The sequence below is a fragment of the Buteo buteo genome, chromosome 13 (assembly GCF_964188355.1).
Source record: "Buteo buteo chromosome 13, bButBut1.hap1.1, whole genome shotgun sequence".
Classification (NCBI taxonomy): domain Eukaryota; kingdom Metazoa; phylum Chordata; class Aves; order Accipitriformes; family Accipitridae; genus Buteo; species Buteo buteo.
The window spans coordinates 35,313,968-35,339,277 of record NC_134183.1 but is presented as its reverse complement, the minus strand read 5'-3'; the positions used below and the strand labels follow the sequence as shown (position 1 = coordinate 35,339,277).

The 25,310-nt window shown below is 38.3% G+C and overlaps 3 protein-coding genes across 6 annotated transcripts in view; 2 read left to right on the top strand and 1 right to left on the bottom strand.

Annotated features, from left to right (window-relative positions):
* Nucleotides 1-9,914, top strand: part of ACSBG1 (acyl-CoA synthetase bubblegum family member 1) — a 46,592-nt gene extending 36,678 nt beyond the window's left edge. The window contains exons 8-14 of the mRNA XM_075045563.1: nucleotides 205-381; nucleotides 897-1,078; nucleotides 2,158-2,391; nucleotides 2,998-3,215; nucleotides 6,802-6,941; nucleotides 7,964-8,210; nucleotides 8,901-9,914. Coding sequence (XP_074901664.1) covers nucleotides 205-381; nucleotides 897-1,078; nucleotides 2,158-2,391; nucleotides 2,998-3,215; nucleotides 6,802-6,941; nucleotides 7,964-8,210; nucleotides 8,901-8,977 — 1,275 coding nt within the window. The 3' untranslated portion in view covers nucleotides 8,978-9,914. The remainder of the gene's footprint in view (nucleotides 1-204; nucleotides 382-896; nucleotides 1,079-2,157; nucleotides 2,392-2,997; nucleotides 3,216-6,801; nucleotides 6,942-7,963; nucleotides 8,211-8,900) is intronic.
* Nucleotides 9,915-10,742: 828 nt separating this feature from the next.
* Nucleotides 10,743-25,095, bottom strand: IDH3A (isocitrate dehydrogenase (NAD(+)) 3 catalytic subunit alpha). Of its 2 annotated transcripts, XR_012652834.1 has the most exons (12): nucleotides 24,945-25,095; nucleotides 22,620-22,682; nucleotides 20,734-20,817; nucleotides 19,258-19,372; nucleotides 18,505-18,692; nucleotides 18,115-18,248; nucleotides 17,331-17,433; nucleotides 17,188-17,252; nucleotides 14,946-15,030; nucleotides 14,293-14,445; nucleotides 13,276-13,393; nucleotides 10,743-12,395 (listed from the first exon to the last, which is right to left on the bottom strand). XR_012652834.1 is itself a non-coding variant. In XM_075045541.1 (11 exons), exons 1-11 carry the CDS (start codon nucleotides 24,969-24,971, stop codon nucleotides 12,312-12,314), a joined length of 1,101 nt encoding a protein of 366 aa, XP_074901642.1. In that variant the 5' UTR covers nucleotides 24,972-25,093; the 3' UTR covers nucleotides 10,743-12,311. The 2 variants fall into 2 exon arrangements, 1 of the variants encoding a protein (XP_074901642.1); XM_075045541.1 differs by lacking the exon at nucleotides 13,276-13,393 and having other exon boundaries at nucleotides 24,945-25,093.
* Nucleotides 24,020-25,310, top strand: part of CIB2 (calcium and integrin binding family member 2) — a 55,523-nt gene continuing 54,232 nt past the window's right edge. For 2 of the 3 annotated variants that reach the window (XM_075045551.1, XM_075045544.1), the window contains exon 1: nucleotides 24,020-24,476. The gene's annotated coding sequence lies outside the window, so the exon portion shown is untranslated. The remainder of the gene's footprint in view (nucleotides 24,477-25,310) is intronic. The other variant, XM_075045547.1, reaches the window with a different exon arrangement.

Here is a 25,310-nt window from a genome sequence, read left to right as displayed (position 1 = left end):
TAATCTCATTTTTGACCAAATTTCTCCCAGGGAATTGGCAGTCTGGTGTGTTGTCAAAGATCACAATGTCTCCAGCAATTTCTGTGAGCACAGATTCTTCATAGTTACATTAGCATAGCATGAGGATCCTTAGTTTGTGTTAAAAGGAAAAAAAGAAAAAAAACCCTCACCATATCTACTGCATTTTATTATTTATTTAAACAGATAACTTGGACATCAGCACATTGCAGCAGAGCAGGAGATATGCAGCCTGCAGAGGTCCAACAGGAGTCTGTAGTCAGTTATCTCCCACTCAGCCACATAGCTGCACAGATATATGACCTGTGGACTGGAATCAAATGGGGAGAGCAAGTTTACTTTGCTGAGCCAGACGCTCTGAAGGTATCTGTCTTGTATTGCACCTAATTAAGCTTGCACTTCTTCCTCTTAGAAAACTTCCCAAGGAGACAATATGATCTTAGAAGAGGTGCAGAGGATGAAGATTGAGTCTCTTATTGTAAGAATTATGGAAAAATAATATCCATTAGACTTGTGATCCAGTGCCCTAGACTCCAATTAAAATATATAATCCAGATCCATAAGGTTCTTCTAAGGTGGAAGAGTATACATCTAAAGCAAAAGAAGTTTAAGAAATTTTTGTAGGAAAGGGAGCCAGAAGGAACTAACCCACCCATGCATTTTCCTTCTTGTATACATACGTCCCCCAATATATCAGAGGTGGCACATGTTAGCGTGTATGTCTGACTGAAGTAGGTTCAGCAGTCCTTCTTTATATCCTACTTGTTTAGTGATGTTCTACATCTTAGTATTGCAAGATGCAGACTGCATCACCAAACCTTTTTATCACTGCTGTGGACCTTTTGCAATGTTTTGAAATGATTTAATGATTTTAACAGGGCAGCTTGATCAACACACTAAAAGAAGTGCAGCCAACATCTCACATGGGAGTTCCCCGAGTATGGGAGAAAATCATGGAGAAATTAAAGGATGCTTCTGCTCAGTCAGGATTTATGAAGAAGAAAATGCTGTCATGGGCTATGTCACTTAGCTTAGAGAGAAACCTAAACTGCTCAAGCAGGTATGTATTATAATGAGTGAGATTTTCATCAACCCGAAAGTAGCGATCTGCTTGTAATAAACCATGAAGCATCAGTGAGACTCTTAACTGTAAATGGGTAAAATTTGGCCTGGCTACACAGCAAATATAATGCAAGAGGGAGGGTGTAGTTATCAGTTACAGTTGGCTGACTGTTAAACACAGGTGACTGTTAAAAGTGTCCCTCCATCCTCCCTGAGAACATACTCCCACTAACACGTCTCCCAACTCTTGTGTTTTCTGTTAATTGAACAGGTCAGTTTTCAGTGGGGAGAGTTCCTTGATGCAGGGCACCATGTGACTATGCAAGTGCTAGTTACTGGTGTGAGGAAAGGGCATGAATTTGGAGGAGGTGTATGAGAGGGGGGAAATTTCAGTGGACAGCCCAGGCAGACTGGCTCATGACAGTTTGGGGTATGCACCATGTGAGTAAGAACATCTCATCTCTGCAGAGAAACTCAGGGACAGCCCCCATGAATTCTCTGAGCTCTAAGTACATTATCTCTGTTCTGAATAACATTGGTGTTTTCCTCCATAAGATTGCCTGGATAAAGAATGTTGTATAAATTCAAATATTAACTTAATTCACAATTCTTTCCTGTTCCAAAGTTCTTTAAAGCGTGACACAATGAAGTGTGAAATTGCTTACAGAAAATGGTATTCCAGAAGTTTGTGCAATGATACTGCTTTGCTTGTCTGGTCACTCAGCTTCTCAGATAGGTCCTGCAAATTTCAGATTTTAGTGGTATAGGTCCTCAGAGACACATTTAACTGATAAAGAATCAGGAAAACAAGAACTTTGTTTTATACAATGTGTTTTTATAGTTTATGTATTTGGAGTATTTGGACACCTCAAGAGTTGGACTTCACTAGCAATGAAAAACACTGAATAAATGAAAAAAGGACAAATATGTATCCTGTTCTTACTGATGTAACTTCTGTCAGCACCCAAAACCAACTGGCAAATGCGTCTCTAAACAAAATTTGTGTCTGATTTTGTTTTGAAAATTCCATAGGTTGCTCTGACTTACTGTCTCCTTCTCCTGTGTGTTTGTACTCAGCAGTGATTTAAAGCAGTTCTGGACAAGGTTGGCAGACTACTTAGTGCTTGCAAAAATACGCAATGCACTGGGTTTTTCGTCCTGTCAGAAGCACTTTTCTGGTGCTGCTCCTCTTAATACAGAAACACTGTATTTCTTCTTGGGTCTGAACATCACCCTGTATGAGGCCTATGGGATGAGTGAGACCACAGGCCCACATTGCCTATCTGGGCCTTACATTTACAGGCAGCACAGGTAATTTTACTTCTCTTTTCTTTTCTTTTCTTTTCTTTTCTTTTCTTTTTTTTTTTTTTTAATATGGTATGTTTCATTATATCTGAGAAGAATATTTACTAAGTTCAGCAAAGATCTTACCACTTATTTTATTTTCTCTCAATGCATTGCCATCTGTTGTGACTTTGGGAGGCAAAATAACTTCCAGGTCAAAAGCTGAACACATTGCCTCTATAGCATGCCACGCCAAGAGCACTGAAAGTGATCTACAGCATTATATGCAGAACGCAGTTACTAAATCTGATGTACATCCCAGCCTTGGCCCAGGGTAGGATAACTTCCAAATGCAACACCTCAAATACAAAAGTGTTTTTATGCCTGAAGATACAGAGGGGGGAAAAAAAACCCAGGAAGCACAGGGCAAGATAGACAGCCGAAAAGTACTTACTCTACCATACCTGCCCTAGGGAATGAATATTCTATAGCTTTCAAATAGTTACAGCAGGGTGTTATTTACAGTCACCAATATTTTGATAGGTTTGGGGATTTGGCATGTTAGATGTCTTACCAGCATTATGTTTAATATTTCTGTCCTCCTTGTGGGTTTTTTCTGCTCTTCTCTGATAGCTGTGGTAAGCCAGTACCTGGCTGCAGAGTGAAATTGGTGGATGAAGATACAGAAGGCAATGGAGAAATCTGTTTCTGGGGAAGGACTGTTTTCATGGGTTATTTAAATATGGAAGATAAAACAAAAGAAGCCTTTGATGAGGATGGGTGGCTGCATTCTGGAGATTTAGGAAAACTAGACAAGGATGGCTTTCTTTATGTCACTGGAAGAATTAAAGGTAATAAGCAAAATCTTGCTCCATGTTTATGGTAACTGTTCAGCACTGTTCAGTCACATGTCAGATGTGGCCCATCTAATTAAGTGCCTTTCCTCTAATGCTAGCAGCATTGACCTAATAGGAAGGTAAAATAAACTTTCCTATGAGGAAACCATGGTGTGCCCTGTTCAGGAAAGGTTTCCCTCTGGTCTGTAATAGATGCAGATGATTCAGTTCCTACAATGAAGCTTTTTATCTCCCAGACCTTTATTCAGTATTAATTACAATTAGTAATATAAAGTAACAACGCAGGTTTCATGTGTCTTCTGTGATTCTAATGATCCATTAAGCTGTCCAGTCTCCCTTTGAATCTTGCTAAATTGTCTTAATGGCACATTAGAATATTTAGACAGTAACGAGAGACAACCCTTTGTTATTTAGAAGTTGTTGCTGTAGGTCAGAGCTAGGTTCCTCTGATGCCTTAGGTGATGTGTTTGCAGAGACTAGTGTTGAAGCTTGAGAGCAGAAAGGAAAGTTAAAGCTAAAGCAATAAACCTAGGTATTATTACAGTATATAGCTTGAAGTCTCACAGGAGTAAGTCTGGTCACTTGCTTACTGGGAAGCTTTTTCACAGTTCATATTCAGAGTGTGGGATTGGTCACAGTTGAGATGTAACTGAAGAAGATTTTAAAATTGAGTAACTGTCATCTTAGAATATATGATGAATCACTAGGGAGATAACATGGATGAGTGCATTTGTCATAGGGTGACATAGTGCCCTGTTAGGAATCAGGACTTAAGCAGATGCTATTAATAGCCTGCACCAAATGCAGCTATCTTGATTTTAACTTGCTTTCTTGTCTGATTCATTTTCCTTTAGCACAGCAGTTAGCAACTCCTAGTCTCATTCCATCATAACATTTGTGTGTCACTTATATCTTCCTTGATTGCTGAACTAATAATGATTACTCTAAATTACAGAGTAGGTAGACCATCTGGGATAAAATAACTCTCTGCCCAGTTTCATTAAAATTTTAAATCCAAGTCCAAGTAAGGTAAAATCTAATAGAAGGTAGAAAAGAAGCTTTTCTTCTAGTGACTGAAACAGGACTTCTTCCTTTGGTTCTGTGGGTCTTACGAGTTTTAGGACTCATTATCTGCAAAGCAGAAAGATGTCGCTAGAGAAGTCCGTACAGAGGGATTATTTGTAGAGGTGTGGAAAAAGTTGTTACAATTATTACAGTTGTCTGGATCAGCTGGGAAAAAGCTGACAGACAATGAAAAACTAAGAGATTGGTAGAGGAGCTAAGACAAAGACAAGACTAAGGCAAAAGGAGGGTGGAAGGAAAGGAAAAAATAGACCTAAGCAAGTTTGGATACACAACTAACTTTGGTATATATCTGTGGTTTGACGTAAGTCTCTCATTCTATAAACACTACTTGTACTTCCTCAAGTGTGTGAAGTGTGGTTACTAGGGAAAGAAATAACTTTTATTGTTATGAGATCTGTCCTGGTTTCAGCTGGGATAGAGTTAATTGTCTTCCTAGTAGCTGGTACAGTGCTGTGTTTTGAGTTCAGTATGAGAAGAATGTTGATAACGCTGATGTTTTCAGTTGTTGCTCAGTAGTGTTTAGTCTCAAGTCAAGGATTTTGCAGCTTCTGATGCCCAGCCAGCAAGAAAGCTGGAGGGGCACAAGAAGTTGGCACAGGACACAGCCAGGGCAGCTGACCCAAACTGGCCAAGGGGGTATTCCATACCGTGTGATGTCACATCTAGTATAGAAACTGGGGGGAGTGGGGGCAGGGGAGTCACTGCTGTGGGACTAACTGGACGTCGATCGGCAGGTGGTGAGCAATTGCATTTTGCATCATTTGTATATTCCAATCTTTTTATTATTACTGTTGTCATTTTATTAGTGTTATTGTTAACATTATTAGTTTCTTCTTTTCTGTTCTATTAAACCGTTCTTATCTCAACCCATGAGTTTTACTTCTTTTCCTGATTTTCTCCCCCATCCCACTGGGTGGTGGGGGAGTGAGTGAGCAGCTGCATGGTGCTTAGTTGCTGGCTGGGGTTAAACCACGACACGATCAATGCCTATTCCATACCAGAAGGTTGAGTATAGACTGGAAGTTATTTCTCATCATAGTTCTCATGGAGCAGTAGAGATGGTAGGGCCCAAACCTATGAATGCTGAAAGGGTGCTATATTACTGCATTCAGCTGTGGGGCCCCCAGCATAAGAAGGACATGGACATGTTCGAGTGAGTCCAGTGGGGGGCTGGAGCACCTCTCCTGTGAAGAGAGGCTGAGGGAGTTGGGGTTGTTCAGCCTGGAGAAGAGAAGGCTCCAGGGAGACCTTACAGCTGCCTTCCAGTACCTAAAGGGGGCCTACAGGAAAGCTGGAGAGGGACTTTTTACAAGGGCATGTAGTGATAGGACAAGGGGTAATGGCTATAAAGTGAAAGAGGGTAGATTTAGGTTAGATATAAGGAAGGAGCTCTTCACTGTGAGGGTGGTGAGGCACTGAACAGGTTGTCCAGAGAGGTTGTGGATGCCCCATCCCTGGAAGTGTTCGAGGACAGGCTGGATGGGGCTTTGAGCAGCCTGGTCTAGTGGAAGACCATGGCAGGCAGGTTGGAACTAAGTGATCTTTAAGGTCCCTTGCAACCCTTGATTGCATCTAAATTCTTCAATTTTGTTGTTGACAGTGAATTGGGTACCAACCTGATCTTTAATACATACAGTCAGCTGCATTATTACACAAAGGACTGGTATACCATTTGTCTGCATTACTTGTTGAAGCATGTTCTGAAATGCTGCAAAGACTATTATTTAAGGACAGTGAGAAGTCACTAGTGTAATGAAAGCAAAGAGTTGGAATTTACTTAGATAATACTCAAATTTGTAATAATTCCAATGAATATATGTATTATACTTCAGAACAAATGCATTCAAATAAAAATTCACATTCCTTTATCAATAGAATAAGGTATCACTACCATTGTTTACAAACCTTAAAAATATTAAGATTCCAGTCTTTCATTGTATTTCCCTCATGTCAAAAGTAGGGCAGAACTCCCTACTTCCACTGCAAACTTCCTCTCTTGACTTCTCCCTCACACTCCTTTATCCCTTCTTTCCATGTTGCTTTTATGGAGTCTTCCTGCAGGAGTAACTTATTTTTGTTTGATCCCTCTTGGTGGCTTTAAGAACTAGTTTTAATCATGATGTTAACAATGAACTTGCTTCTTGGTGAGATAGCAACAGTAAAACAGAGAGTGAATCCTGTGCTCATTTGGAAGAGATGATTGCTCACAGAAGAATTCCAGATTATGCAACAATGCCTTGAGAATAACTAACCTGTTACTGGATTACATAAAAATTATCTGGAGCAACTATGTCATACTGAGGGATAACTAAGAACTTGAGCACATATTTGAAAAATATTAGCATTTTTATTTTGAAGATAATTAATAGGCTTTGTTCTCTTTGAAAAAAAAAAATCTCTTTGTGTCAGAATAAGAAAAGTGGGTCAATCCAGACATTAACCTGATCTTCGGAATTTATTTAAATTCAACTAATAGCCTTTCTTTTTTGCCTAGATTTGATTATTACAGCTGGAGGTGAAAACGTGCCTCCAATTCCAATTGAAGATGCTGTTAAAAAAGAACTCCCAATTGTTAGTAATGCTATGGTGATTGGAGATAAAAGGAAGTTTTTGTCTATGTTGCTGACCCTAAAGGTAAGCCAGTTTTACTGTTGATTTCAGTGAAACTATATACCTACACCTAACAAAAGATGAATTTTGAACTATTTGTAAAGACCCAAAATTAGATAGGACGATGTTAGTGGAAAAAAAATGTATAGCAACTACAGACCAATTCCTGATGGTCTAAACTTCTTATGGTTAGGTGATCTGCTAAACATCTACGTGTTTACTGCTGTTTCTCCTATACGTATAACAAGGCCTATTTTTTTTTATTTAAATGCAAATTTTTAATTAAGAAATGTTAAAAGAGTGAGAAGTCTCTGTAATGGAGCACAGTAATAGCTTTTATTCTTACAGACGAGCAAAGCCAACAAATGTTTCTGTTATGGGCAAAAAAAGTTTTCTAACAGAAACTTTCCAACAGAAACATTTCTTTACAATTTGTTCGTTTCACACAACACAATAAGGGTGACTGTAGAACAAAATAATTAATAGTTTTGCTGTGGTATATGCTTCAATTGAGAAATCATTTTTTTTCTAAAACATTTGCACTTTATGTTCTGTCTTCATATATAGTGAATGACCCTTTAGTTTTACCTGAGGTTATTTACCTCTATGACTGATACTTCCTACCTACAGGTACAATAGAAAGACTAATTTAAGAAGTCTAACTTGAAAAAATGCTTCTATCTCAAGCTGTTTGCATTACACTGCAGTAACTCAATTTAATGATGAGCTACATGTTCCCCTGTAACAATGGAGTAATTTGGAAAATATGGTAGAAATTCAAGGTCTATAGATGGACTTTATTGCCTAATTGACACGTTTTAAGTCTGTTCATGTCATCTGCGTATAAGCCCAAAATACTTGCATTTGGTAGCCAAGTGGAAAAAAAGCACTATCATCTGTAGGCATTTCTGGTTTTTAAGGCTTACAGAATGGGTGTTGATGCTGAGCCTTCTTGATTCCTACTAGTCGGCAGGGACCTGATCAGAGAAACATTTAATGCCTTGCAAGAGTGAGCATTTGATAATTCACTTCATTTGTTATTTTAGAGTGTGCTGGACCCGGATACATCTGATCCCACTGACATTCTCACTGAGCAAGCTAGAGACTTCTGCCAGAAGACTGGTAGTAAAGCCACTAAAGTATCAGAGATTGTAGCTACAAGAGACCATGCGATCTACCAGGCCATTCAGGAGGGAATCAACAAAGTCAACATGAAGGCTGCTAATAGGGTTCATTGTATTAAAAAATGGATAGTCCTGCCAAGAGATTTTTCGATTTCTGGGGGAGAACTAGGTAAGATTTACTCATTTATATTGAGGTATACACACAGTAAAGAGGCTGCTGATCTAAGAGTATTCAAATACAGTTTTGTATGCCAAATTCTGGATACAGCCACTAGAGGGAAAGGAAAAAGCATTATGCAGTATGTCGTAAAGAACACAAAAAATTTTGAGTTTTTGCTGTGTACATACGTACCAATCTGTGCTCATTTACAAGTAGAGCTCTATAGTTAAATTTCAGATTGCTTTAGGCAATTAAACAATCAATTCTGGTTAATTCCTTGTGCATTACAGTACTAATAACTTCCAGTAATAATACTGAAAATTTCTTGTTAAAAGAGAGAAGCAAGACAGTGAAAGCCTGACTGGTAGCAGTCCAAGCACATTACCAGGCTCTTTGAATAAACTGGGAATTGTTTAAAAGCTTTCAAAAACATTATCCTTTAAATTATTTTTAATTAAAAAAGTAGTAGTCAGTCATCACCCTCTTATCTGCAGCTCCCTTTGAAGCCCTCATGCTTATGTGGAGGCAACCTTACATACCACGCTTGCTTCTCACTTTTATTAGGTATCATCTGCACTTACAGAGTGGGAGATGTTCTTCCAAACAGGCTCTTAAAATAGAAAATCTTAGGAACCAACCTCAAACTGAGAATGAATTTTTGTTATGTTTCTGCTATTGTGACTAACTCCCTCTTTTAAGGTCCAACAATGAAGTTAAAACGGCATACCGTGCTTGAGAAATACAGAAATGAAGTAGACTCCTTCTATGAAGAATAAGAAGTCTTTCATCCAAGTGTGATAAATGTGGGGCAAAGATTGTTTATCAAAGCTAAGAATGAGTAATTGGGAAATACGTTTTGTTACTGAAACCAGTTAATTTTAATTCATCTTTATATTGTAACAATTAACCGTTAATTAAACCCTCGGGTTAAGCAATAAGGATGTACTAACGATTTTACTGATATGTGTGGGGATGTACTGATTATTGTGAGGAATGTGAAGAAAATGTTCCTGACACTTGAAACAAAGATAGGTCAAACAGGAATTGTGCCTGCGAGAAGAACAAGATAAAGATTGGGAAAGGGAATATGAGCAATTTCCCGACACTTGAAACAAAGATAGGTCAAACAAGAACTGTGCCTGCGAAAAGAACAAGATAAAGATTGAAAAAGAAGATATGAGAAACTGAAGAATGCGCACGTTGCGGGAAGATTGCAAGCACCAACCAGGAGCTCAAGTTTTGTAATATGTATGAGATAATTAAAAACCTAAGGACTAAAACTATAAAAACAAGGGGTGTGAATGTGCTAGTTACGGCAGTCGGCGGAGCGCAGACTCCCCTGCCGTCCAGCGCTGTTCTTTGCTCCTATCCTACTTGCTACAATTAATAAATTTTAATTGGATTATAGTCCGTTGTGGTCTCAATTTATAACACAAGCATTAAAAAAGATCTGTGAGCTGAAGAAAGTATTTCCTAAGCAAAAGCATTAACGAAGGAAATTGTTGTGTCACTTTAGTTGTTCCCGATACTCACCTGATTGCTTGTCCTCTTTTTACAGAAGCATTTACACAGTGTGTCCATTTTCTAATACTGTTTCTACTTTATGACCTAAATGATTAAGATTAAAAACATCCTCTTGTGTGGTATAAAGCAGGTATAACTAATTAATTCCTCTAGACTGAAACACAAAAATGTTTTATACAGTGATTTCCCCCCCCCCCCGACATTGCTGGTAGCTCATGATATATTTTGGTAGATCAGTAGTTGGCAGTACTGCTTAGTGAAACTGTAATACCACTCCAGTGATAAAGATAATTATTAAAAAAAAAAAAAAAAAATCAAAAGGGCTGTTTTTTTCCCTCGCAGAGCAGAGTTTCTTTTTGTTCACTAACACAACATTTCAGAACCTATAGACACTCTTTGGGGCTAGTATTCAGACTCCTGTGAAAACAGCAGCTCATCATTTCTTAAATCCATGTTGAAATAAGCATTACTATTTCTCCTAAAAACAGTCAAAAAAGTTGGGGGAATAGCTCCCTAAGACTGAAAGACATAAAGTACCAAATACAGGCGCTCTCACATTAAAGCGCTATTTAAAACAGAAACTTCTTTTAAATTGTTTACAGCACTTTTTTTTTTTTTAAGCAAGAGTTTAGAAGCAATGTTTATCAGTGTGTATCTACATGTTTAAATGTTCACATTATACTAATTCTGACAAATGTGAGCTGCATTTCTTCTTCCCCATATAAAAAGTAAATCCTATTATGTGGCAGACATACTTGACAAAGTTGTCTGAAGGTTTGCTGTTACTAAGTGATCTTTGGTAGAGTTAAAATAGCTAACACAAGCAGGCAAGCTACAGCCACTGTTCTTGACCAAAAAAAAAATAAAAATCAGGCAGAATAGGATATTATTTCCAGGAAAGCTCTATTACCAGTCTTAACACATCTTACAGACTTAAGATTTGTTGCAAGTACCAATAATCAGCTCAACACGTAAGACGAGATGGCAGCCTAGGATTATAAAAACAAAACAAGCAACACGACTTTGAAAAGTTTATTTTTTCCCATTTTGTGTGCAATGGTAATTCAGAAGTACTTTAACAATATTGATCTAAAGGAAACAAGGAAGCAGCAGCTTGTAAAACACAGAAAGAAATGTTGCCCTATTCACCAAAAGCAGAGTGCACGAGGAATAAAGCTCATTGTCCCTCCTCCAACATGTTGTTAGACTGTATAAAAAAAGCTGGGATGCTTACTTTATAGAGTGACACTAGAAGTTGTTACTCAAAATTGATTTTTACTTCTGAAACAGCCAGCCTAAACAGTCTTAATAGAAAGTAGATAAGTAGAATAATATCTATTAATAGAATTAAGCTTTAAGAAGCCTGTTTCTGGCAGTAGGGATAATCCTGTGCTATAGTTGAGTTTTAAAATATACATTTTATTGTAGGGTGTACTAATGGAAGCATACCTTAAGGCATACAGATTACAATGACTCATATGATGATCTGTATGTGATGAAGAAGGGAGGGAAAAGAGTTGCTTTTGTGCCCATTAAGCTTCGTAAGCAGGGAAAAAATAGTCTTGGATCCCCTTGAATAGGGATGAAATGTGTTTCTGGAACATAGGCACCAGAACCAAACCTTCGATCTGTCTTAATCCATTTAGGACTAGTCCCTTACATTCAGAATTTCTATAATAAAATTAATACAGTAAGACACACTGAACAGACTATGCATAAAACTACAACACAGAAAGCATTCTAGCAGAAGTCATGAAATATTTAGTATAAATTTGCAAAGTTAGTACTTTCCCCTCACAATATAGGGCAGAAGTAATTTTGTATAATTTACTCTCATTAGAACTCTGTTGTAAAGTGTGTTTCAGAGAGGAAAGCTTCTAAGAATTGTTTTGATATATAGATTTGAAAAACAATTTTACTTCAACATTAAATCTCAACCCTTTCTGGTTAATGGTTGTGGGCTTTTTTTAAAATACACAACTTGATTAAATCTCTAGAATATTGTATTTCTTTATTCATGCCCTTGGAGGGCAAGGCTATATTTAATGAATCACCAGAGTATCTAAACTGTTTTTTTCATTGCTTTTAACATGAAATTGCTATTTTAAGTTATTTTATACCTGTTTCTGTTCATGAAGGTCATCTTGTGCTATTGTTAGGCTGAAAACCTCTCTTTTAAATTTCAGTAAGATCAGTAAAATAGGTTTTAACCATTAAGGTGCTTTTACATTTCACTAATTCTGTTACTGGTTTATTTGCATAATTTTTCTTTGTGGAAAGTAAAAACCTCTAGTTGAAATGAAAAATGGTAGACAGTTACAGTGGCGATAAAAGAATTCACTTACATAAAAATGTTCACCAGATAGAAAAAAAATAAATAAATAACACAAAGCACTTTTCTAAGTCCACTGAAAGCAAGCACAAGCATCATTTGTAGCCATTTGGACTAAATTTATTAATGAAGAAGCCCTAACTAAAAAGTTTGCTCTCTTAAGAGACAAGCAAACTATATGCATATGGTTATCAGGTTATATATAATGTACTTTGTGTGATGTGTCCTTCTGGAGTTATTAGAATGAGAAAAGCTTAGTCTGTGTCCTGTACTCTGCGGCAGATCTCCTCTGTGAATTCCGAACACTTGGCGCTACCTCCCAAGTCTTTTGTCAAGACCTGAAAGAAAGAAAAAACAGTATTACTAAAATGTTTTACAGGGCTAGTCTTGTCTCTGAACAGTTCTAGATGTTCACCTTATATGTTGTGTATGGATACTAAATAGGGGTCAGAAGGAATACATGAAGTTTCTTATAGCCATCAGTAAGGACTCTGCAGATTGAAGCAAGTAGAGAAGACTTTGGACAAACCTCTCCAAAGTCCCCTGGCCACATAACAGTATAATTGACTGTTAAGTATTTAGATTTTCAGTAAGAAGTTTGTCCTTTTGAAGTAAAATTCATATATGAAGGCTCAGCACAAAGGCAACAAATTGAGAGTAATTCAGTAAGATTTTTGGGTCTTGTTGTTTGTTTTGTTTTGTTTTAAAAGGAAACCCACACAGAAAAAGCACACATAGCTCTTAATACTGCCATGTTAACAGTTCTTTAAGTTTGCTTAGTTTAGTTAAGAGATGGAAAAATGCAGAGTTAAAAGAAACTTTTTCATCAAGTACAACTCCTGTCTGGCAGCATTAAGATAGAAAAATTAAAAAAAAAAAAAAAAGAAAAAAAAAAAGTGGGCAACATTGCTTGTCCAACCTAGCTAGATTAAAGCAGTCTAGGAGATAATTTAAAATCATTAGTTTTCCCCTTACATGACACACACACAGATCTTTATTAAATGGCTGGGGGGAAGGGAGGAAAGGGAGAAATAGCAAGCATGAAAGGCAATCAAGGTTACTATTTTAGGATCTTGTCATTTTAACTGCATTATGCTTTTTTCAATTTAAAAAGATTCTGTCCATTCTGAGCATATAATCATAACATTGTAAGTAACTAGTAAACAAGTAGCCATGTCACAAAACTTGCACTATGTTATCTTCCATAGAATTACTGACCTGCAGATGGAGGATTTCATTTCCAGAGCAGTAAATAGGAACTTTACAGGAGCACCTCTTTATTCACTTGTAAGTTTAGATATTTTTTTTTAACTGGCTTCTACACACAGTAAGATAGCTGCAAATAGACCACTTATGAAATTATGACAGCTTTTTGTTTAAGCGTGCTTGTTACTTTTAATTACAAAGCAGCTGCTTATGCTCCTGCCCGAGATAGTTGAACCACCACGGCTAACTGCTAATCCTCTTTAACTGCAATCTTCAGGATCTTTCCAGCTATGTTTTGAAAAGGTGGATGTCAAAGTAGATGAGTGAACCAATAATGTTAAAAGCACAAATTCAAGTCAGGTTTCAGAGCATAAGCCCCCACCCCCGAATATCCCATAATATCCCATTTGAGTCTTGCATCTGGAGACATTTACTCCCAAAGGGAAATCACATACAATCTTAAGGGAAAAAGTAAATACTGGATAAAAACTGTTCTTTTGTAGTCCAGAAAGGAGTGAAAGCAGTTAGGAGGAAAAAAGAAAATAACTGACCTGAAAAAATAGGAGCAAAAGTATTACAGTCAGGACTGAAATGCTATAAATAAAGTGCATGATTAAGCCTATGAAAGGCAAATGAGTGTCCTTCACTTCAGGATCCAGACTTAAATACATATGCTTTGTATGCATTATAAACTTCACAAGTGAAATATCACTAGTTACTTAAAACTCTAATCCCCTTGAAAAACAGCCATCCAGCTCTAGCTTTTAGAGTTAACAAAGCTGTGGAAATGCAAGATGAGCATTACTGAGACATAAGGAATGCTACAGCCTGTCCTTATTACTGAGCTAGGCAGATTTAATACCACCAAAGATAATATAATTACTATCAGAGAAGGATAGCGGCACTGCTCATGTGTCACACTAGCACAGCAGGTCATCCACTGTTCTGGTGTTAATGTTCTACGTTAATTTTTGCTGTGATACAGTATGATTTTAATTCACTGCATTTATTTGCACACCCTCATATTACCTTTCCATCTTTAATTGTATCAAAGCAAGCTGTCTCAATTTTTGTGGCATGTTTGTGTAGTCCCATGTGACGCAACATCATTACAGCACTCAGAAGAAGGGCAGTTGGATTTGCCAAATCTTTTCCTGCAATGTCTGGTGCCGTGCCATGAACCTAGAAATAAAAGTGAACCTATCTGTTACGATGTCAATATGCTGATTAAAATGTCCTAGGCAATTCAAGTGTATGCAAGCAACCTGAAACATAGTCCTTGAGCACAAGCATGTTAAAATAGAACTGACTTCACTGTGATACATTTAGTGGAAAGGAGATAGGAAAGATCAGAACAATTCAGTTCAAAGGCATCAGAAAGGGGGAACTAGATCACCTAGTATCTCCCAATTGTGCCCCTCAAGTTCTATTTCACAGAGGGTATTTATCTTATGAAAAAGAGGGAAAACAAAGTGTCAGTAAAAGGACATGCAAAAAATTCTGTGTAATACATACTTTATAAATACTGTCTCTGGGTAATGCTTCAGCATCTTCACAGTAAAAAACAGTTTTACAGAGAACTTAGTTAAATGACAGCCACGTTGTATGTCATGGAAAAATTTTAGATTCTCAGGTTGAGACAAAGTAGTTATTACTACTATACCTTGCGTAAGAAGACTTACCGATTCAAAAATTGCAACTCCATTAGCACCAATATTTCCACTTGGTGTTACTCCAAGACCCCCAATCAATCCAGCACACAAGTCACTGAAAAAAAACCCAAACCCAAGAAACAGAAAAACCCTGAAGTTTTTCCATATACAGTTGCCTCTCTGCAAGGTATTAAAATATTTTTTGTTTCTCATTTTATTGCAGCAATAACTTAGCTTATATACCCACACAGTCTGTGAATAATATTGGGAAAGAATAGATGCTGTTAGCCACTTGTACTCCATTGAACATTTGAAAATTTGTAGGACTACTAGCAGGAGACAATTTAATAAAGGAAAATTAAAAGGAAATTTCAAATACTAGAATAAAGCTGATTAACACACAGGCACAGCAAAAGGTACTCAAAGCACAGAAGTAGTCTCAAAAACTAGCAAAAATTGTAATGTACAGTTCCCTGTAACAATCCAGAAGTCTTATTTCCTCTGAAGAGGCTACAGAACTACTTTTCATATGTAAAGTCCTTCTAGAAAACTTAGAAGAATTTTGCTTGGGTAGGTGAATGAATAGTAGTTTTAAAGTTTATTGCATGTAGCTTAAGGAACATGTTCTGAGTGACACCAGACTAGCTTTCCCCCTCTGTTTACTGAACAGCCAATAAGTCACAAGTCTGACATGAGCAGATCATCAGACGTAACCAATCTGCATTTGCTTTCCTCCAAAATTAACATGGGGAAGGACAAACCAACTGTGCCTATAGTCATTATACTGTACCCTCAAAGCTGAACATACTGATAAACAAGGCTCTTAAAACTCTTGATATTTTAGCATACTGTTTTATTGCCTACAACTTAGCTAACCAAGGACTAATAAGCAGAAAAGGGTGGATGACCTTGCAGAACAATATTTTAAGTTTAAGCTAAAATAAACCAATTGGCTTTAATTGTATAGAGTCTGGGGAAAAAAATGGATACAGTCTACATTTGTTGCTGTAGGTATTTAATGCTTCAAGGTAAGAGATCTCCTTCTGTACCTGTTCAGTCCAAGAAGCCTGTTTGGCATTATGTTCATGCTTTAAAAAAGCACTGCAGGTGAGACTTTCCCCAGTGACGGAGTGCCCTTCTTCAAGAACAGACTCAAATTTATTGAAAATTTTTTAGAAGTATGGAATTCTTTATGGAATTTCTATGAGAACTTTAAAATGGGTGATATAGAACTAGGTGAAGTGAGTTAAAATAGTACTGATCATGGGACTCATCTGATTTGATCTCTTTTAGTTAACAGCATAACAACTGCTGTGAGGGCCCTATGGACTCTACCAATTCTTAAGGCAAGAAGAATTAATTGGAGTCTGATTTTTCTTAAAGGTGACAAACAGCCTTATCATAGAGAAAGTGTAGTTTTAAGAGAAGCTCAACAAGCATTTCTTCTTATGTGTAAGTTACCTTTACATTTATTATCTGTACAAAAACAGGAGATGGATTCTAAGATGTAAATCATTGTTGAACTTTTAAACAAATTCTGATTCAAGCTATTTTCTCAATCTCCCCTTAGAGATGCAAAGAGAAGCAATGTTATGTTATACACTTAAAAGTTCAGGTTAAGATGCTTAATTTTACATGCAGTATTTAATTGAATTTACACTCTACCTAAACATTTTACAGAATGGAAAATGTGTGCTGACGGATTTTGCCTTCAGGACATCAAGTACCTCTAGTATTAATGTTATTAAAATATGAAATTTAATTTGAAGGTAAGGGAAAAATACAATACATAAAACAAGAGCTGGTATGACATTAAGAGGCCATACATTTCATTCTTCAGTGACTATGCAGAATCATTTAACTGTGTGGCTAGCTTGCTGTAAACATCATGGTCCTACAGTCATTTTATACAATCTATTTTACATCTATTTTAGTGCTTAAGATTAGAGAGTTTTTTCCCCAACATCTAACTAAGCATTCTTTATTACAATTTAAGCCATTAAATTTTTCACGCATTTGGAAAAATTTCTCTTCTGCCCCATCTGAACAATATTCATAGCCTCTATAAGCTATCATATAGCCCCTCCCAAAAATATATTAATAATTGAAGTGTAATAATACCATCCTTTTTTCCCATTTAAAGTTTGATTTATAAAGTTTTAAACTCTGGATGCATAAAATCATCACCATCTGGCTAGCATATAACCTGAATAACTGTCTGGAAAGTAACAATATTTTATACATTGGGTTAGTTTAAATAAAATCTCCATACCTGAGGATGTCACCATACAAGTTTGGCATAACAAGTACATCAAATTGTGATGGATCTTGAACCATCTAGAAAGAAGTGTATTTTCATTAAGGTTAAGAATTTAAATGAAAAAATATCCACAATTAAAACATATAAATACTCACATTCAGACACACAGTATCCAGATACATTTCATTAAATTTAATATCTTTACAGTTTTCTGCTGCCTCCCTGCATTTTCTCAAGAAAAGCCCATCAGACATTCTCCTGCAATTAAATAAACAAGAGAATATTGCAGTTATTTTAAGTAAACAATACTGAAGATAAAGAAAAATGCATGCAGCAGAGTATTAAACAAAAATATTAGAGTGCAGAAACTTAATTTGTGACTTATTATCCCTTATGTTAAATATAAATAATATTTTAAATATATATTATCAGAGAAGTTATGCCTTTTAAAATTCCTCTTAGAATTTTTGTATCAGTAGTTTAACAGGCATACTTTAATTCTCAGAATGACTCATATTCATTTACTAAAGGCTTACTGAGTTTGTAAAGGTGGTGTCACGTAGCATCACACATGTTATGACTCAGTTCAGCACAAAGTGGCTTGGAAACTGTTAAAGACACTAGCCATTTTCATCCTCAGTTTTTAAATTCATTTTTCTAATTTAAGACTATTTTTAAAATAAGAGCTTTGCAAGGAAAGTCATAGGATTACTACAAACTTACTAATAAAAACATTAGTACATAATTATTACAGCCCTATCAGTACTGGGTAAGTATTGCCTATTTTACTTAGGAGGCATTTACTTTACTTATTTCCCATTTTACTTACTCCCAGTAGCATCAACAGACGTTATACATTTGAGGAAAATTTAAAAAGTTATTTATAATTAAATGCATATTACTATTTCTTGTTCTTCTCAAAAAGAAGTGTCAGCATACATAATATTTGCCTTGTGCACAGCAGTAACATGGCTTCTCTGATTATTTCTGGCGTACTCAAAAGCAAATTCTGCAATACGCTTGCTAGCTTCTTCTGTGATTAGCTTGATGCTTTGCACAACACCTTCAACAATCTGAAAGACAGTAGTTGCATTGATAGTAAAAACATAAGCTCATTTTTCAAGTCACTAGTATGAATGTTTGGAACAAAATAGTAGAATTCTGAGTGAGGCAGTCTCAACAACGCATTTCACAATAAAATAACTTTTTTATAGGTAGCAAACTTAAAAAACACCACCCAACCTCTTAGTACTAGGCCTAAGATGGGCAAAATTATCATTCATGAAACGCAGAAAACCCGCCAGAAACACAACACTTCCAGCAACATACCACATGCTCAATTCCACTGTATTCGCCTTCTGTGTTCTCTCGAATTGTGACAATATTCACATCTGTATATGGGGTTTTATACCCTTCAATTGAGACACAGGGACGTACATTTGCATAAAGGTCAAAGGTTTTACGCAGAAGCAGATTCATTGATGGATGCCCTGCAGCAATTGGGGTCTTTAAAGGCCCTGAAGGGGAAAGAAAAAAAAAAAAAAAAAAAAAAAAAAGAATGAATGAGAAGTTAAACCCCTCCATGAATTTTAGAGTTGAAATTCTAGGTAAAGTGGTACTCTTTCAGAGGATCTCCAAATTCCTATTTAACCCTGTTGCTGAAATGCCACAGGAATTCTCTGTGTTGTACAGTACTACACAGTGATATTAATCAGCTGTTTAAAGGCCAAATTGCAACCCTTAACCGGAATAGGAGTTTTTACAAAAGGTCTTCACTGAAAACAACATAAAAAGATACTATTCATTAGGAATATAGCTGTATCAATAGCATTAGAAATGCATTCTGCATAGAGTCCAAAGGTTGGTATGTAGTAATACCCGCCTTTAATGTACTTCCTAGAAGATCTATGAGAGTTATGGCTTTGAAATTAAGGACTGTTTTAAGATTACAGAAGACTACCTGATAGGCTGTCCCCTATAATTAGCCATTTTATTGTGCTACAGATGAAGGACTTCGACTTTAAATCAGACTCACGATAAAAACAACAGTATTTAGTATCTTTGTATTAACCCCTAAAGTACCTTTTAATCCCATTTTGTTTTTATCCATGGATTCTTTGGCATCTGGAGGTATCATCCACTTCCCTCCTGGTCCTTGGATAGCTGTAACATTCCTCTCTTCCCACTGAATAGGAGCCTAAACACATTTACTCTATGTTAACTTATATATCATGACTTTTGCTTAAAGTTTTAACTTCCATTTCACAAAAAGGTGCATGAGGAATTTTGTGCAGGCCTTCCTAAACTATTTCTCTCTGGTGAGCGAGAGTAAGCATGAGATGTTTGAACTCAAAAAGAAACAATTAAAAAAAAATGTAATTAAGTAAGTGAAAATGACATAGTATGAGCAACGTATCATCATAAACTTGAATACTCAATGTCTCCCTCGGTGTCATATACATGGAAATCATTAGAATTGCAAGATACATGCTATTTCTTTCAAGCTCCTAAAGCTGTTGAGTTTCTTGTATACAAGAGACAAGACATTTGAAAACTGAATTCATTGAGAATTCATCATCCATACTGCCTGGAAGACAGTATATAACAGAGAGATACATATATATGTTATCTAACTGAAAATCTGCAAATGTTCTGCAATGCTTTCTGAATTTGCATTCACCACAGGAATCTTCTAAGCAGAGACAGGCTGCCACCCATTCATTTCATCAGGAAGGACCATAAAGGAAAAGGTACAAGGGCTTTCATAAGCAAACAGAACCAATCTAGGCATAACGTACTAGATAATCCCCTTTAAAACAAACAAATCTGATTAAGTATTGCAAACATGCACTCACACACAAACTTAGGTTTTATTCCTCCATGCATCCTGCTTGACTCCCCAGAAACAACCAAAACTATTGTAAGGTTTTCATACATAACTAAAGAGAACTTCAGTTTTTCCAAATCTAAGTCAGATAGTTGTCATAGAAAGGGAGTATGCCTTGGTACTGTTACTAATGTGGAACGATTTAACAGGCATCTCTCTTGAAGAGCTGTATTTCCTTTCAAGGAAACTCAACAAATTCTGGTGAAGTTCCTCAGATAGGTACTAAAACAGTTCTTGGATATACTTAGTGAATGAATGTGTTTGGCAGTGCAGCAGTTTGGTTTCTAAGAATAAGCCAGTCCTTTCACAGACGCTTTCATTTGCACTGAAAGTCACAATGAACGAAAGAACATCTTCTATGAGTTGCTCAGGATTGCTACATCAACAAGATGATTTCATATGATATATTGAGTTGATATTTCCAAAAATTAAACACCGCGTTTGCTCTCAACTCTCTACTCTTCTGCCAGCTAACAGTTTCAAGCCCTGTCTTGATATCACAATCCTATCTTTTATTAGCTGAATCTTCAGACTCCTATTGTCAAGAAGTTTTAATAGCTTAAACATGACTTGATCTTTTGGAAGTTAGAGAAAACATTTTAAATATGCCTACTTGTTGTTGTAGTTGTAGTTAAACTTACAACGCTTACAGCAAGACAAATACAACTTACTTTGGCAGCATCAAAGATCTTCATGACAGCAGCAGAAATCTCGGGTCCTATGCCATCTCCTGGGATTAAAGTTACTGTTTGTACCTAGGTAAAGAAGTATCAGTAGTACAACAAATGAATGCTTGTCTTCTACATAGAAAACATTTTCATGTGTTGTAGGAACCAACAAACTACTAGAAAAGAAAAGAAAGTTTCAGTTACCAAATATTCACTGTGAAGAATAGCAGTACTGGACAGAGTGAGAATGACCAGCTTGCTTTCAAAGGGAGCGTGCAAAAGTTTTGAGAGAATTGTTTAAAAATCTGCCCACTATCTATTCCTATTTCAAAACACAGAGATTTAACCTGAAAGGCAGGTTCCTGCTCAGCACTCCTTGAAATGAATGATCTCAGCATGCTTTCTTCTTGAAATTTGGAGAGGACATAATATCACCTAGTTATGGCTCTGCTACCCATGTGTCTCCAATATTATCAACATGCTGCATAATACTGACACATGCTAGAAAAGCATAAATTTATGAAAAGCTACATTCACCTTAAAAAAAAAAAGTCATGCATATCTAAACTTCTCAAGTGACTTTGTAAAAATCTCAGACCCATTTTTAACAATACCAAGTTATTTTCCTCCCATAATGTTCTCAGTCTTGTTTCTTTTATCATTGTCAAACAGATGAAATAAATTGCACAGCCTATGCTCACTGAATAACAGGAAGAAAGTACTCTGCTTTGATAAAAAAAAAAATTATGATCACTATTCTAAGTGTATGTGCCCCAGCTCTTTTTATTTAAAGATTTCCAACAGTTTTGTAAGGGTTCATTATTACCTACAAAAAGGCAGCTCAGATACAGCATTATTTGCAAAACCCCCAATTAGAATCAACTCACAAGGTATGTTTCATCCTTCTCCACAAAAAATATTGAGGATTTCAGTACATATTGACTGATTCTTTAACTAATTTGAGCCAAAGAAAATCACTGTGCATGTCAAAAGAAGCAGAGCTTCAGATAAAAGAACACTGCTGTTGAGCAAGCGCATAACTGATGGAATGCCTCAAGATTAGTTTTGTGCTGTCTTGTGTTGTTGCATCACAGCACAGCAGGACTCCACCTGAGCCAGAGAACATTCCATCTGCAACAGTAATGTGGTATAAATAGAACCGGAGGTGCCTCACCTTCTAAATCTTTGTATACCATATAAAATGTGAGCGACCCTTCAGTTTCTTTTCTAGCTCTTCTACCTGCTGTTCTACAAAACTTGTAATTAAAAGCCACAGTTCCTCTTTAAAATTAAGATCTGCTTAAGGGTGCATGCAGTGGTGCTGAGCCCTGCTTCTGCCCGAGCAGTTTTCAAGGCTGCCTTCACTGAAAAAAAAGGCCTGTGGGCACTTCAAACACATACACATAAAGAAGGTAAAACATCTACAAGGAAATACACAATCAGTGTCTAAAATACTTTAAAGAGGGCCTTGAAAAGGCAGAGCTTTAGATGCAAGGTATTCTAAAAGCAGCAGTAAAGTAAATCTAGTGCTTGGAGGAAAGTCTGCAAAATAAAGAAAATGAGAAGCTTCTCAACAAACTTTCTACTGTGCCCAATATTTGCCCATTTCCAGATGAGTTTCAGAAGACTGGCTTATTTTGTGAAAAGTTTTCATGCCATCTCTATCTTTTGCTAGAGCCTTTTGTGTTATCACACTTTAATACACAATTGCCAAAGACAGTAATTAACCAATAGAAATCCAGCATGGCATTAAGAGCATATATGTTCACTTATTTAGGCCTTATTTTTTGAGACTGTAATAATAACAACAGCAATCTTATTAAAGTAAATTTCTGAACCCCTTTCTTGAGAAACTTCTTAAAAGAAAAAGAAGGTACTATTATACTCACAGCACTACCAAAACTTCTGGTCACCTGTTTTTGGTTTTTGAAAGCACCTAGCAATCGAGAAACCTGCAGGAATATAAAAGAAAAAGAAGCTATGTTACTACACAAGTGGGATTTTAAAAAATTAACAATATTGCAGCAAACCTGTATTTTAAAATCATATTGCTTTAAATTTCCTATCTCAAACTCATATAAAAATCCAAATGAAACAAAGAGAGTAACACTTTGCCAAGTTGCTCTCTAACATTCTGTGCACTGACACCTCACGTGCGTATTCTGAGCACAAGGTAAACCTAGGACAGCCCCGCTTTGCTATGCGCTGTACTCTCCTGTCTTGCCTGGGGGTGAGGGAAAGTTACCGCACAATAACCTGAGCCCTCACATACTACACATTTGAAATAAGGTTGCAGTAACTCTAATTAAATAGATGATACGCTAAGGATCAAGATCCGTGGAAAGCAAACTGAAAAATCAAACACTGTCATTACAGTTGGGTGGCAAGTATCTTTACACATTTTAGGTAACGTTTCCAAAACTACTTTGCATTAGTGTCACTTCCATTCAAACTGTGGCGAATTTTGTTCTTCCACCTTTTACATCTGTAGGTTTTGTACTGTTGCCTTCTGTGTGCCTGACAGTTTTTAAAAAGCATAATCGAAATGCACATTAAAGACAAAATTCACCATAGCAACAAGTCTACACAGCATAGTCAAAGAATTACGCTTTCTAACATCTGAATATTACGAACTGGCATTAAGCTGCAAAACTGGGATGATTACCTCAGCTTTACCTCTTGCCTAGCTGAGCACCATGGACAAAATCCCCAATTGTATCAGTATTGATACTTAACTGCAGAAAAATCACGGCCTCCCAATCTTACCCTCCTCTCTAGGATTTTTCATGCCTCTGCAACTTAAGAGTCAGAAGACTTCTAAGTGTGAACAGACTCGCACTGCTTCAATTCTACCATACTCATGTATCTAGTCTGTCTGCAGCTATCAGGCTAGATAAGAACATACTTGACAATTTGTATTCCTCCCTTGTCCAACTTGTATTTGTTCTCTGTGATCTTTACCGACATGTATGCTTAAATAGAGCTGTATGGCAAAAGTGACAAACTGTGTTGGTGCTAACAGAAACAACTAGAAACAATACAATTCCCGTGTATGTTCTAATGAATGCTGTGGGAGGAGTAATTTAAGCTAGAATTTATCTTTACTTGTAACCCAGCGTGAGATGTACAAGGTCATTGCAGCAGGCAAGCAACGTTTACCATAGCAAGCCACATGTTTGAAGCAGCAGCTGGAGCAATTAAATGAAAACGTGAAGTTGACTAGCGTAAGTGCCCTCGTGATACAGTTCCTGCATAGTGAGTCAGGATTCACACTCCAGAGTAGCCCTGGAAAGGGAACGGTCTGTCTTGCCAGAAATCATGGGCCTGGCAGGTTATGCTCAAGTTCAACATCTGTAACGCTAGCAGAGAATCAGGCTAAACAAAACCTATCCATTCTGACCTTAAAGTCATGAGTTGAGATTAACTCTTGACAGTTCTTCCATGTTTTAGCACATACATGAAGTGGGGCTTCCTCCATGAGTTAGCCTCCAACAGGCTGCTACTTAAAGACGCGAAAGAAATTTCATTTGCTCAAGGCAAAGAGCAGCAGCGTCTCCGCGACAGCCCCAGGAATGACGGCTGCGTTTCGGCAGAGATCAGACCCAGCAAATCCCAAAGGACAGGTATTGGGCCCGAAAGGAATTGGGCAGAACGTCGCACGGCAGCTCTCGTTTCCCCAGGCAGACTCTGTCACGACTGGCACGGCAGGCTCTTTTCAGGAATGACGTTTTTAGCCGGTGCTGTCGGTAAGCCGCGCACGATCGGTCCCGGGCGGGGGTGTGGGGTGTGTGTGGGGGAATGCCCGGGGGCTGATCCCCTCCGCGGCCCGACTTGGCCCCCGCCAAGGCGCTGACCTCTACGGCGCGACCTCCCCGCCGGGCCGCGGCCGGGAAGGATGGCGCGGCGCTCCCCCCGCCCCGGCCCGGCTCGGCCGTTCGAGTAACGGCCCGCCACGGACCCTTCCCGCCGCCGCCGCCGCCCCGGGGGTCCGGCCCGGGGAAAGGGGGGTGGGGGGAGAGAGAGCCCACCGCCGCTGGGCCGCGAGCCCTGCGGCCCTCCGCCCCTCGGGAGCGCTGCCAGGGCCCGGCGGAGGGCCGCGACCTTGCGGGCGGGCGGACGGGCAGCCTCCGGCGGCGGCACCGCTTCAGGCGCCACCGAGGCCAAGGTCACCCAGGCGCGCGCCACGGTGAAAGAGCTTGTCCCCCCTCGCTCACCGTAGGCATCCACGCGGCTGCAGCCATGATGCTCCCAAGCACCGCGGGCTCACCGAGGCCCGAGAACACCCGCGCCCGCCTCGACACCGGAACCGGCGCGCGGAGAGCAGCACGCCCCGCCCCCGCGGCCACAAGGACACGCCCACCCCTCGCGGCCACCGCCGCTGCGGCAGCGCTCCTTCGGCTCCCGCCCGCCCCCGGTGTCAGGGATTTCCCGCGTCCCTCTGCGCCCCGGCCCTCTGTGGCGGGAAGGACTCTCCCCTCTTCTCCCCCGCCGCGGCCGAGGGCGGTGCGCTCCTTTTTCGCGCCGCGCTGAGGTACCGCGAGGAGCGGCCGGTAGCTGCGTGCCAGCGGCCCGGCCGCGCC